Raw genomic sequence first — 12,462 nt, 5'->3', positions numbered from 1 at the left:
GACAAAGCCAAACCACTCTCTTCTGGACTGAAGATTATGGAGATTCTAAAAGATAAAGGGGAAAAAAGATACAATATGTAAAGTTTTGCGATATGGGATGACTTGCCTGGGGCCCACACTAGCTCCGTGTAGAGTGGCTGACCCACAATCCTGGCTCCACACGATGAGTAGGGGAAACACCATCCTGCGCGGGCACCGGGCACCGGTGCTGAACAGCAGCCCACACCGCAGCACCTGCAGACAGGCTCTGGAAGTCCTTGGCGACTCAGCGAGCCTGACCTAAGGAGAGGCGCAAGCAGTGGCACTCTGTGAAGAGCAGGAACATTCTCAGGGACCAGGCTGGGGAAAGATAAGCCTTTAGAATTTTTTCATGATGCCTCAACAGCCCTACAGGGTCCAGCCAAGGAAAGTGTTTGGTTAGGTTGATATGAAACTCAAATATAGTGATGTCAACTCCTCCCAGGCCAGGACACCATTCTCTACTGAAGGAGATGACACTGAATTTAGTAACCAACCCATTCCAGGTACAGGATTAGCCCCACGGATAGGCACTGGGAGCTCAAGCCTGATTTAATCAACGCCACAAACAATGCATGATATAGGGAAAGTGGCCAAGTGGTCACATCTCTCCTGCATCACTAGGGAGGAGGCTAACCCAAGAAGCTGGCATTGCTGACAAGGAAGCCATCAATTCTGACACAAGTGGCCAGGGAAGGTTCTCGAGAGGAGCAGCCATCCGAGCTGGGCCTTAGAGTGGAGCTTCAGATTGAGCACAGGGAGAAGGGCCAGCTGGGCTAAGAGAAAAGCCCAAAGGGAGGGCCTGAAGGTCCTAAGTATTTGGGCAATGGTGGGTGGTCCTAATGGGTGGGAGGGGAGGGACTGTGGAGCACAGGGTCGGGAAAGCAGCCTGGGGTCAGAATGAAAGAGGAGGCAGGTGACCCAGACCAGGGCCTGGAGATGTACTGTGTCCACTGAGGGATGTGAGGGGAGGGATGACAGAATCAGGTAAAAGGGATGTGGATCCTAGGGGCAAAGACATGAGGTCTGGACTCAGACACAACTGGCTCCACCATCTAGAAAATGTGTGATCTTGGGCAAGTCATTTAATTTTGTATGCCTCAGTTTGCAAAACAGGGATATTACAGATTGGAAAAAGAAAAGTACAGTTACCTCTAATTGCAGACAATGTGCCTGTCTACAGAGAAAATTCCAAGAATTTCAACCAGAAACTCATTGAACTACTGAGTGCAGAAATGTCATAAGATACAAGACTAACACTCAAAAATCAATTTCATCTCTATATACTACCAATGAACATGTGGAAACCAAAATAAAAAACACATTACCACTTATAATTTCTCCAAAGAAAATTAAATACTTAGGTATAAATCTAACAAAACATTTACAAGATCTGATAAGCAGTTAAAATAAAAAATAACACCACCATCAAATGCGGACAGGAATGCAAAGACACTGCATAATTTACACATTCCTGACGGAAATGTAAAATGGTACAGCCATCCTGGAAAACAGTTTGGAAATTCCTTTTAAAACTAAAAATGAACTTGCCATGTAACCCAGAAATTGCACTCCTGGACATTAATCCCAGAGAAATAAAAACTTATTTTCATGCAGAAACCTGTACATGAATATCCACAGCAGCTTTATTTGCACTAGCCAGACCTGGAAGCTATGCAGATTTCCTTCAGCAGGTGAATGGATAAGCAAACTGTGACATATCCACACCATGGAATACTACTCAGCAATGAGAAGGAACAAACAAATTACACATGCAACAACTTGGATGAACCTCAAGGAAATTATACTGAGTGAAAGAAGCCAAACTACACAAGGCTATATAGTGCATAATTCCACTTACAGAACAACTGAGAAGTAACATAATGATAGAGATGGAGAATAAACAGATTAGTGCTTGCCAGGGGATACGACTGGGGTCAGGGGTAGTACAGGGTGTAGGTGTGTCTATAAAGGGGTTGCATGAAGGAGTCCTGTGGTGTTGGTACAGTTAAGCATCTTGATTATGGTGGTGGAAGCCACACATGATAAACCTGCTTAGAGCTGCACATAAAAACACACATATGAAGTGCACATAACTGGAGAAACATGAATGAGCACTATGGATTGTGCCAATGTCAATTTCCTGGCTCTATCATGTACCATAGTTATGCAAGCCATCAACACTGGGGGAGACCAGGTGAAGGGTGCACTGATCCTCCCTAGACATTTCTTTGCACTTCCCTGTAAATCTATAATTACTTCAAAATAAAAAGCTTAAATTTTTAAAGACCAAATTTTAAAAAGAGGAAAATTATTTGAACAAATACTTCACTAAAGAAGATAGACCAATGGCAAATAAGCCCAGGAACAGATGCAGAACATCACTAATCATTAGGCAATGCAAATTAAAATCACAATGAGGTACCACTACACATCCATTAAGATGGGTAAAACTGAAAAGACCACAGTATCAAGTGTTGGTGAGGGTGCAGAGCAAATGGAACTTTTATAAACTGTTGGTAAGAATCCTAAATGGTACAGCCACTTTAGAAAACAAATGTCCAGTATCCCTTAAAGTTAGTATACACTTAATCATACAACCTCACAATTCCGCTCCAAGGTATTTGCCAAAGAGTAGTAAGTACATATGTCTACACAAAGATTTGTACATGAATATTTACAGAAGCTATATTCATAATACCAAAGACTGGAAAGCAACCCAAACATCCAACAACTAGTGAATGAATAAACAAATTATGGTTCAGCCATACAATGGAATATTATTCTGCAATAAAAAGAAACAAACTCCTGATACATGTCACAACATGGATGAGTATTAAAAGCATTATGTAAAGTGAAAGAAGCCAGAAAGGACCATATTTAATGTTCCATTTATATGACGTTCTAGAAAAGGCAGAACTAGAGACAGAAAAATCAGATCAGCTGTTTCCAAGGGCCGAGTGGTGTGGGGATGCGACTGACTGCAGAGAGGCACAGGGGACCTTTTGGGAGTAAATGAAACATTTCATATCTTGATTGGAAATGGTGGTCAGATGACTTGCATGCATTTGCCGAAACTCATCAAATTGTGCATCTAGAAACAGGAGACTTTCAGCATATGTAAAATATACCCCAATTTTTTTCAAAAAGAGGTCGAGACCAATGGCCAAGGGTCTAAAAAAGGGCATCAGTGGAAGACACACAGTTTCTTGGCCCACATCTGCAGTGGTCTGGGTCTGAGGAAGCCAGCCTGCCTAGCAAAGAGCCCTAGATTTAGGGTCCAAATTCAATTCACTGTCACTCAGTTTCTGCCTGTGCAAGTGCAGTGGGCCTAACTTGAGGGCCTTGGTTACCTGGAAGGAGAGGCTACAGCCACAGGTATGGACAGGAGCAGGAATAAAAACGCCAAGAGGTGAACAGTTAAGAAGGGTTGAATGCTCTGCCCAAAGCAAGTGAGCAAGACAAGATTGGAATGAATGAACGTATCATCAAAGAGAGCAAGTAAAGCTGCTTCTCTCCAAATCTTGGTTTTCTTTAATTCAGCTAATATTTCATAAAATGCCTCATAAACCCTTCATGCCGGGTGCTTTATAACTGTCTCTCTAACCCTCTCAACAGTCCCTGAGGGTGGCCCTCCCTCCCGAGGCTGTAACAAGTACCTAGGAAAGCACTTGGGTTCTGCAATCACAAGGCTTGCATGTGTATCCCAACACTGTCCCTTGCTGGTTGGTGTCCTGGAACAGTCATTGAATCCCTTTGACATCCCCTCCTCCCAGTTTCAGGTTCCAGTAATAACACTGATCACTGAAAAAGTCGTATTACTTTCCCAACCTTCCTCTCTCAGTAAATTGTTATGCTTCACCTGTGTTTCTTGAGGGCTCAGCTTTTAGACAAGTCTAATCTAGTAGCCAACAGAGATTAGTTTTCATATCATCTTGGGGACAGCTCAGGCGGCCTTGTTTTTCCTCCTACATGTGACAAAAAGGGAAGGGGAGTCATCTCTTGCACTGTCCTGAAATCAGTCTCCCCACTTCAAGAAAGTTGGGTGTTGCCTGTTCTATCAGTCAGAGTTCTTCAGAGAAACAGAACCAGTAAGATGGAGATACTCGTACATACATGTATGGGGAGGGCAGGGGAGAGGTTTCAAGGACTTATGTGGTGCGGTGGGGGCTGACAAGTAGCTGGAAACACTCGGGCAGAAGCTGATGCTACAGTCTTGAGGCAGAATTTCTTCTTCTTCAGTGAAACCTGAGTTATGTTCTAAAGGCCCTTCAGCTGACTGGATGAAGTCCACCCGCATTTTGAGCACTTTCTTTTTATTTAAAGGCAACTGACTGTTAACATTAACCACATCTACAAAATGCCTTCACAGCAACACCTCAGTTAATGTTGGACTGAATAACTGGGTTGCTCAGTACAATCGCCCAGCCACGCTGACCCTTAAAACTAACCATCACACCTGTCCTGTGAGGTCATGCAATACCCACAGAGGGGGCTGAGGATTCCTACTCAAGTTTTCAAGAGAAGCAGGAGCAGACTTCAGAAGGGCAGGATTCTCTAACATAAAAATAACTACCTGGCTCCCTTCTTGGGGACTCTCAATTCCACGGATGGTTCTACTGTTTGCACTATTCTTCTGGATGAGCTCTGGGACATAAACTTGAAACATTTTGACCTAAAATCTAATAAAGGGATTGGAGTGACATTAAAAAAAAAAAGTAAAAACAAAGACGCAGACTTCAACCTCTCGAAAATAAAAAATAAAATTCATTTATTAAGGAAAAATTTAACACATGATCCATGTGCAGAATCCCAAACAAGATCTTCTACAAGCTCCTGCAAAGCCCACATCTCTGCACGTACCATGTGGGAAACACACATCTATGGAGACACAGAGCATACACAGGACTGTCTGGTTATCAAGACCTGCTGGACAGGAGTTTTTCATATTCCTCTTATTCACACATCCACTGACATATTTTACAATAGTCACATAATTTTACCGTTCAGTAAGACAAAATAGCTTCCGCAGCATTACTTTGACTGAAACAAAAGAACACGGCTTACAATAGGTACCCTCCACCTCACTCCCCCACCGTGACTCTGGCAACCTCATATCAGCACCATTTACGTCCTCTGGCCAGGAAAGGACACAGCGTCCCAAAGGATAGAGAAGAAATGCCACAGGCTGATATCAGAGAAAACAGCCTTGCAACCAGCAGAACCAATTGCCTAAAAGTATTGACCGTTATTTCAAAGACAAACCATACCCTCTCCTTTTCCCTGAATGGTCTCAGAGATGTGTGATGTCCTTTGGAAACATTACTTCTAAGGCAGACCTGGAGCCGACTCTGAATCACCAAGTCGTGCCACCTGCATTCTGTGTCTCATTTGTGAAAAAGCAGCTTGCGTTCTGACCGGGGCCAAGCTGGGGCTCGCCCTAACATCCAATCAGCCACGAGATACAGCCCGCTGACACAGATCCCCTTGGGGTGAGTGGTGAACAGAGGGAGCTGTAAACAGACATAAACTGAGACTGTCCACTTTCAAAAAACATGAGGTAAACATGTAGTGTTAAACAGAGAGGATATACTATATTTCAGGAGGGAGAGATTTAAGAAGAGAAAAGCAAGACAGGAGAACAGGGAGGGAGAAAAGATTTTCCTAATGTACCTGTGTGGGATCATCACTTTAACACAGCTGATAAAACTGCAAATTTTACCTTTCACAGGGGTAGAGAGGGAACAGTGAGCATCAGCCTGTGAATCTGGCTGGAGAGGTGAGCGATGGAGGAGGAGGGTGTAAGTGGCAGGTTCTAGGTGAAGACACGCTACATGGTCACATATCTCTAGCCAGGCTCTGTGCAGATGAAGGGCTCCTAGCAGCTGGATAGCAGCACAATATAAATATAAATAATGCCACTTGTGAAACGTACAACTTTTAGGTGAATGAAACAGAAGATGCCAGGTCATGCTGTGGCCAGCAAGTACCTGCATTTAAGGAGAGGTATATCACCTATAGGGAGTTGGAAACCTGGTCCCAACAGTGGTATTTGCAGGAGAGAACAAGGGGCTCTGAGAAGCCATCTCCAGGCTGATGGGAATCTGGGGTTGCCCTGGGGAGCCTGGAGATGGACACAGAGCCGAACAGTACTGGGCCAGAAAACCCCTCGGTTGGCCTTTGGTCTGGCAGATGTGCCTCACACTCCTGAAAGGCCTTCTGCTGCTCCCTGATCAGTCATCTGAATACGCTGGGGCTTCTTCACCAGGGACCAGAGCAGGGCCCAGGGAGAGGTGGGGTAGCTGGTCCCTAACAAGCACTGGAAAGAAACCAGGGAGGGCTCCCTGGCTGAGAAGCCCATGAATAGCAGAGGAGCAAGGGTTGACCCTTTACTTGACACCTAATCGCTGTGCAACCACACTCGCAGGAAGTTCCCCATGGGGTCCCCCTTGCCAGGGTCTCCTGAAGACAGGTGATCCGGCTATTAAAGCAGCAAAAGCATAGAAAAGCGATCAAACAGGGTGAAGCCCAGGCCAAACTGTCTTCCCGCAGTGCCAGAGCTAGAGCTGTCTCTCCTACACACGATGGTCCCTGGGCAGAGGCTCTGAAGCAAAAGACCTGGAGCTGGAGGACCTCAACACTATGCTGTCCAGTCCTCAGTTCCCAGCATCACAGTCCCGATCTCAAGACCTGCCTGGACAGGGCTGCTTCAAACAGCTCCCTGAGTGCACAGAAGCTCCACTGAGGATGCTGTGGGCAGGACACGTGTCTGACTCCCTTCTGCTGGCCCACACCTTCTCACTGAAAACAACTCTGCTGACCACTGTGGAGAGACAACTGGAGCCCGGGCTCACAAACAGGAGATGACAGTTCTTGAACCCACTTCAGTAATTTCTAAGCCTGAGGCTTCAAAGGGCAAGGCCACTGCAACCTCCAGTTAGAGCCCTGGTCATTTAAGCACCCAGTAGTGACCACCAAAGAGCGGAGAGTGTGGATGAAAAGTACCATTTTCCTAAGGGAAACCAAGACAGCAATGATTGCATCTTTTGAAGTTAATAAATTACTAGATAGCTCAGGAGTCACTGCTATGAGAAAGTCTGGCTTTGGAACAGAAGAAAAAGAAAAAGCAGGGGCCACAGGAGTGGGTCACAGCCCTTAGGAGCTCTGGTGAAACACAAAAACAGAACCCGATAAAGTTGAGCTGCTCTCCCAGACTTTCAGGTACGTGAGAGCCTGGTGGCAGGGCTGGAGGACAGCAGGACCCTGTTACATGTGCATGAACACCTACACACACAGACACATAAACCGCTCAAGAGATGGAGAATTAGTGAATGCTCTTCTGCAATCCTTCTCACACCGCGAAGGGAGGAAAGGCAGCCCAAACCAAGGCAATGCACCTTCCTCTGCCTTCTCTGCAGTTTGTTCCCAAACCTGAAGGCTGACCTTGAGGTGACTCAGCCCTGAGGCTATTTCTTTTCTGATACCCAGGGAGGCAAGCGGGGGGGGGGGGGGGGGCGGGGTGAGCGGGAAGGGAAGAATAAGGGCACCATTAGTGTTCAGAACACAGGAGACCGAAGTCCCACCCAACCAAGTGGTTCCTTTAGAAATCCAGGTCCTGGAGGCAGCCGGAGGCGGGGCACTGTTTCCACCCCACCCTCCAGGAATTGTAAACAACCGAGCAACACTCTTAGTGTTGGATGCACACTGGCCTTATCTTCTCCACGGCAGGAGTCTGGAGGTCTTCCCAGCATGAGGGCAACCGGATGCAGCCATCCTGTTTGTGTGTCAAGGGCTGAGGCAGGGAAAACAGGCCTGAACGCACAAAACAACCATTTCATAAGTCTCCTGTGGGAAGAAACACACCCAATGTGGCCATCCTTCCCCTCGGCCTCGTGTGTCAGCATCTCCTGTGTCCCTCGTGTTTTCCCAGGAGGAAACCAGGCTGGTCTGTGGGGAGGCAGAGTCCGTGGCTCCCCACGGAGGTCCGCACATTGGTGATCCTGATTAAAACCCCTGGGGTACTCGGCAGAGGGTGCTGAAGGCCTAAGCAGACGTCTCCTGGAGGAAGGTCTTCTCAGCAGGAAAAGCTAAGGAAGGGTTTACTGAGAAAGGAACAATTCACAGTAACCCCAGATCTCGAGACAGAGTCTAAAAACAGAAGCTAATTTTAAATAAGATGTAAATATTTTCCATTTTGGCAGCACACGGTGTCTTCCAGGAGCTAGAGCGACTAAGAAAACAGTATTGTGACCCACATGAGGAATTTGGAGAAGAGAAGGTATTGTCCAGGGTCACAACAAGCCAGAGAGAACAAAGGCTAAAAAATCCAGCGTTGGGGGCTGGTTTTAAACTACTAAGTAGGCTCCATTACTAGGTGGAGACTTGAATCAGTAGGAGAATACTGAGGTAAAATATTTGGGAGAGAGATAAGAGATAGGCCCGGCTTTGTAAAGAGGGGCATTCCCTCTTACTTCACCTAGGCCTGGCCCAGGAAAGGGGAAAACATGAAGTTGGAGACATGAAAAATTGTAAATAAAGTGAGCTGTGCAACAGGAATAAATTGGCTGAGGGGTTAGGAGAGAGGCAGGTAGTAAGGGAGGAGGCACAATCAGGGAAAAGAGTTGAAAAGTTCTGGGTTAAAATAAGTACAAATAAACAGTGATGGCACTGCCACAAGAGGTACCTCCCACGGAGCTGCTGTCCACCCTTTCAGCTGCCCTCAACCCTACCTGGCCCAGGGTACCCTGGTGCCAGGTAGAGGGGTTCCCGCATGGCAGCCTGGCCTTTCCCCAGAACCTGGACCCTACCTGAGGCTCTGGGGCCAGGTGCTGGGGAACATACAGGGTGCCGTGGGATGATGCAGGGAATGCACCGAGCCCGCTATGCAAAGGCACTGGTGGAGTTGATGAAGATGGGAGCGTTGCTTGGCTGGATCAGCTCGTAGATGGCCACACACGTCCCCACCACAAAGCCCACGAAGCCCAGGATGCTGATCAGGGCGTCCTTGATGATGGTGAGGGGGCTCATGCCCTCTGAGTAGTAGGTGGCGATCTCCAGGAGGGGCGGGATGATGAGGGCCAGGGCACTGCTGCTCACGGAGCCCACCAGGGAGATGACCAGGTCCAGGCGGGGGATGAGGATGGCCAAGATGCCTGCGGGAGAGAGGACATTCCTGTTCACGACTGCCCACAGCTGGAAGAGACCTCCTCACCATTTCGCAAATTTAGCCAGTGTCCTTCTTACAGAATGCAGAGCTCCAAGGAAGCTTAGACATCATCCAGTCCAATCTCTCATTCCGCAGATGAGAAAACAGATGTTTGGAGATGTGGCATGACCCAGCTCTCATTGCAAGGACTGGGACTGGAACCTACATCTCCCAGCTTTTCCCACTACAGTACTTGACTTCCATCTTCCTGAGGAAAAGGAATCAAATACATTCCAGGGCAGTCTGGTCCTACCAACGAGAGCGAGTGTGGAGCAGAAAAGCAGGCAGACCTTTTCTGAGCGATGGCTCATCTTCTTACAGCTAAGGGTACCTCCAACACAAACCTCTCTGATTTGACTAGCAATAAATGAAATAGGGAAGGAAACCCCTCCTTCTTCTGGAATGATCTCACATAAATCCCACTGCAAGGAGCGTTTTCATACAAGGAAAGAAGAAGCAGGTCTGTGTGCAGGCTGACCTCGATGACCATGTCCCTGTGTAGGACAAGCTGGTGGCTCCCACCTGAAACTCAGCCCTGGGTGTATGTGAGGAAGATGGCACTGATGATAAACATGAATGGCAGCTTCGTGAGGAAATGCCAGTGGCTTCCACAGCACACCAACGCCTGCACCACTGTCCAGCTGGCCAGACGGTGCTGTTTAAAACCAAGAGGAGGAGGCTCCACTGATCACACTTATTCTAGTGCCCCCTGCTCCCACCTAACTCAGCTCTCCACTGAGGGGTGAAGGCCAATGTTTCACAACTTTATTGAGGATATTGGGCTCTGGAATTAAGCACTTGTGTTTGATCCCGGGCTTTGCCTTCAGTGATACACGGCTGCTATCCCAGTTTTCCTGTTGGCAAAATGGGGATGCTTAAAGCCCCTATGTCACAGAGATGTCATGATGGTCAAAGGAGGTTAGAAAGGCACTCAGCAAAAGGCCTGGTGTACAAGAGGCACAGGATACAGTTAACACTGTCATCACCAGAGCACACTGTGTCGCTTGTGGAAAGTGCATCATTAATTCATTAGTAAGCAAATGTATTTGGATGAATTGTCTTCTCCACTGCCGGGCTCCACCTGGATATCCTGAGCACTGACACAGTAATCCAGGGCACATCTATTACCTTGCTGATCCCACGAGAGACTTACCCCTGGACACAGGGGTTTCTGTTCTGACTTCATTTCATAAAGCAAAAATGTAGTCAAACTGCTCTGAGGAAGGCGCCATGCTGGGGAGCGGCCAGAACATCTTAATCCAATGTAGCTGATTTTATCCTTCAGACAGACTGTCTAAATTGATCGCTGCTTCTTTGGCTGAGCACCAGACCCAAGAAGCGGGTTGCATTTAGAGGCCGGGATTTAACAGAAACACTTACTCTTTTTAAAAATTTTTTAATTTTAATTTTTTCCTCTTTAATATATTTTCATTGAAGTAAACAAACTTATGGTTGCCAGAGGGGGAAAAGGGTGGGAAGGGATAAACTGGGAGTTCGAAATTTGTAGATACTAACCAATACATATAAAATAGATAAACAACAAATTTATACTGTGTAGCACAGAGGAACAATTTAAACTGGAATACCACTCCCCGCAGTAACAAGGAGGCATGTGGGAACCGAGGTTCAGCGGAGTCCTGTCACCTGTCTCACACTTACTCTGCAGCCGTGTTGTCTGATAAGCCCACAGTCACCAGCTATTCAAGTTTAAATGAATTCAGTTCCCCATTCACACTGGCCATACTGCAAAGATTCAACAGCCACCTGTGCCTAGTGGCTACTGTCCTGGACAGCACAGACCCAGAACACTTCCATCATGGCAGGACACCTACTGTCTAGTGGACGGCACTGGGAAGTGTCCACTCACTGGGCTGAATTTGCCTCGGCTCCATGGGGACATAATTCCACAACATTATTGTCATCCCCATGGAAAGAGAGGTCTGAAGAGGTTAAAGGACCGAAAGTGACAGAGCTGGGACTAGAATCCAGGACCTCCAGCCCCTGGTACAGTCACATCAGAAACTTGATGAGGAAGAAAATACAGAATTATATGCACAGAGGAGGAAGGACACGGCATCTGGCTGATGAGCAGAAAGATTCTGTCTGTGAAGAACTAGGGGAGGCAGGTATCAGGTTAGCTTTCCCAGGGCTGCACCACAATCGTTTGGTAGAGAATAGGGTATACAGTCAGCCCTGATCCTTCTCTGCTTTGTAAAGTACACCAAACAAGGGTTATGAAGCCTGATAACAAAAGGGGATACAGAAAAAAATGAGTCTCAGATCTGCCTTTGCTGTCCAGGGTTTTACAGCCTGGGGGCGGTCCTTCCTCTTTCTTTCTCCTAGTATTCAACCATCATGGCAATAACAACCTGACTGCTGAGAAGCCTTCAGAAAGTCTACAAAAAGTATATGCTTTTAACTTGCTTTGCAAGTTAAAAATAGTCTGTTTCAGCCTTTAGCTATTTCTAAATAAAGAGTTGGTGATATCCGTTAAACCTTCAGTGTCGAATCTGGGGAAAAGCTGTAAGTGTTTATAGGCTGATGACAAAATGGTGTTCTCATCATAGATAACCTAACACTCAATAAGAGATGATCTGCTGTATGGCTTGGAATAAGACACTTGCCCTCTCTGGGGTCTGGGTCTCTCTTTGCCTAATGCTTAACCACATAGTGCTGGCTCGTAGATGTTCTGATTTGAGTGAGTAGTGGGGTGGAAACAGAGAGGCAGCCATCAGACCAGCCGACCCACACCCAGGAGAGGCTGGTACAGGAATGTGATTAAACATACAGGCTCTGGACTCAGAACCTAGAACTCAATCCCAGCTCCACCAGTGACCAGTCAGTTACTTAACCTCTTTAAGACTCATATCCCCTACTGCTACAAAGGGGATGGTCAAATGGGATCATTGACGTAAAGAACTTGGAGTCCTATGCACATAACAAATGTTTCATAAATATTAACAAACAGAATCACCCGTCTCTGCTCAGTAGTATGCTGAGTGTGATCTGAGGGGAAAAATGATGATCCCATGATAAGCCTCAGTTCATTCACCCATGTCGTTAAGGTGACTGTATTACACTGGACAATCGGTCAAGTCAGACTCAACTGTGCAATTTTAAGGAACAACACAATGCAGATTCAGTCACTTAAGAATATGTCCTGGGATATGTCCCTCAACTCACTGCCAACTGGGAAGCACCGTGTGCTGTTCCAGATGGGCACAGCAGAGGGATGGGAT

General features: G+C 46.7%; 1 protein-coding gene across 3 annotated transcripts in view; it reads right to left on the bottom strand.

Annotated features, from left to right (window-relative positions):
* Nucleotides 1-7,522: 7,522 nt before the first annotated feature.
* SLC36A1 (solute carrier family 36 member 1) overlaps nucleotides 7,523-12,462 on the bottom strand; it is a 40,860-nt gene continuing 35,920 nt past the window's right edge. For all 3 annotated transcript variants that reach the window (XM_010987277.3, XM_031449381.2, XM_031449382.2), the window contains exon 11: nucleotides 7,523-9,170. In XM_010987277.3, coding sequence (XP_010985579.1) covers nucleotides 8,899-9,170 — 272 coding nt within the window. In that variant the 3' untranslated portion in view covers nucleotides 7,523-8,898. The remainder of the gene's footprint in view (nucleotides 9,171-12,462) is intronic.

Source organism: Camelus dromedarius, chromosome 3 (assembly GCF_036321535.1).
Source record: "Camelus dromedarius isolate mCamDro1 chromosome 3, mCamDro1.pat, whole genome shotgun sequence".
Lineage (NCBI taxonomy): Eukaryota > Metazoa > Chordata > Mammalia > Artiodactyla > Camelidae > Camelus > Camelus dromedarius.
This window is presented reverse-complemented; position numbering and strand designations above follow the sequence as displayed.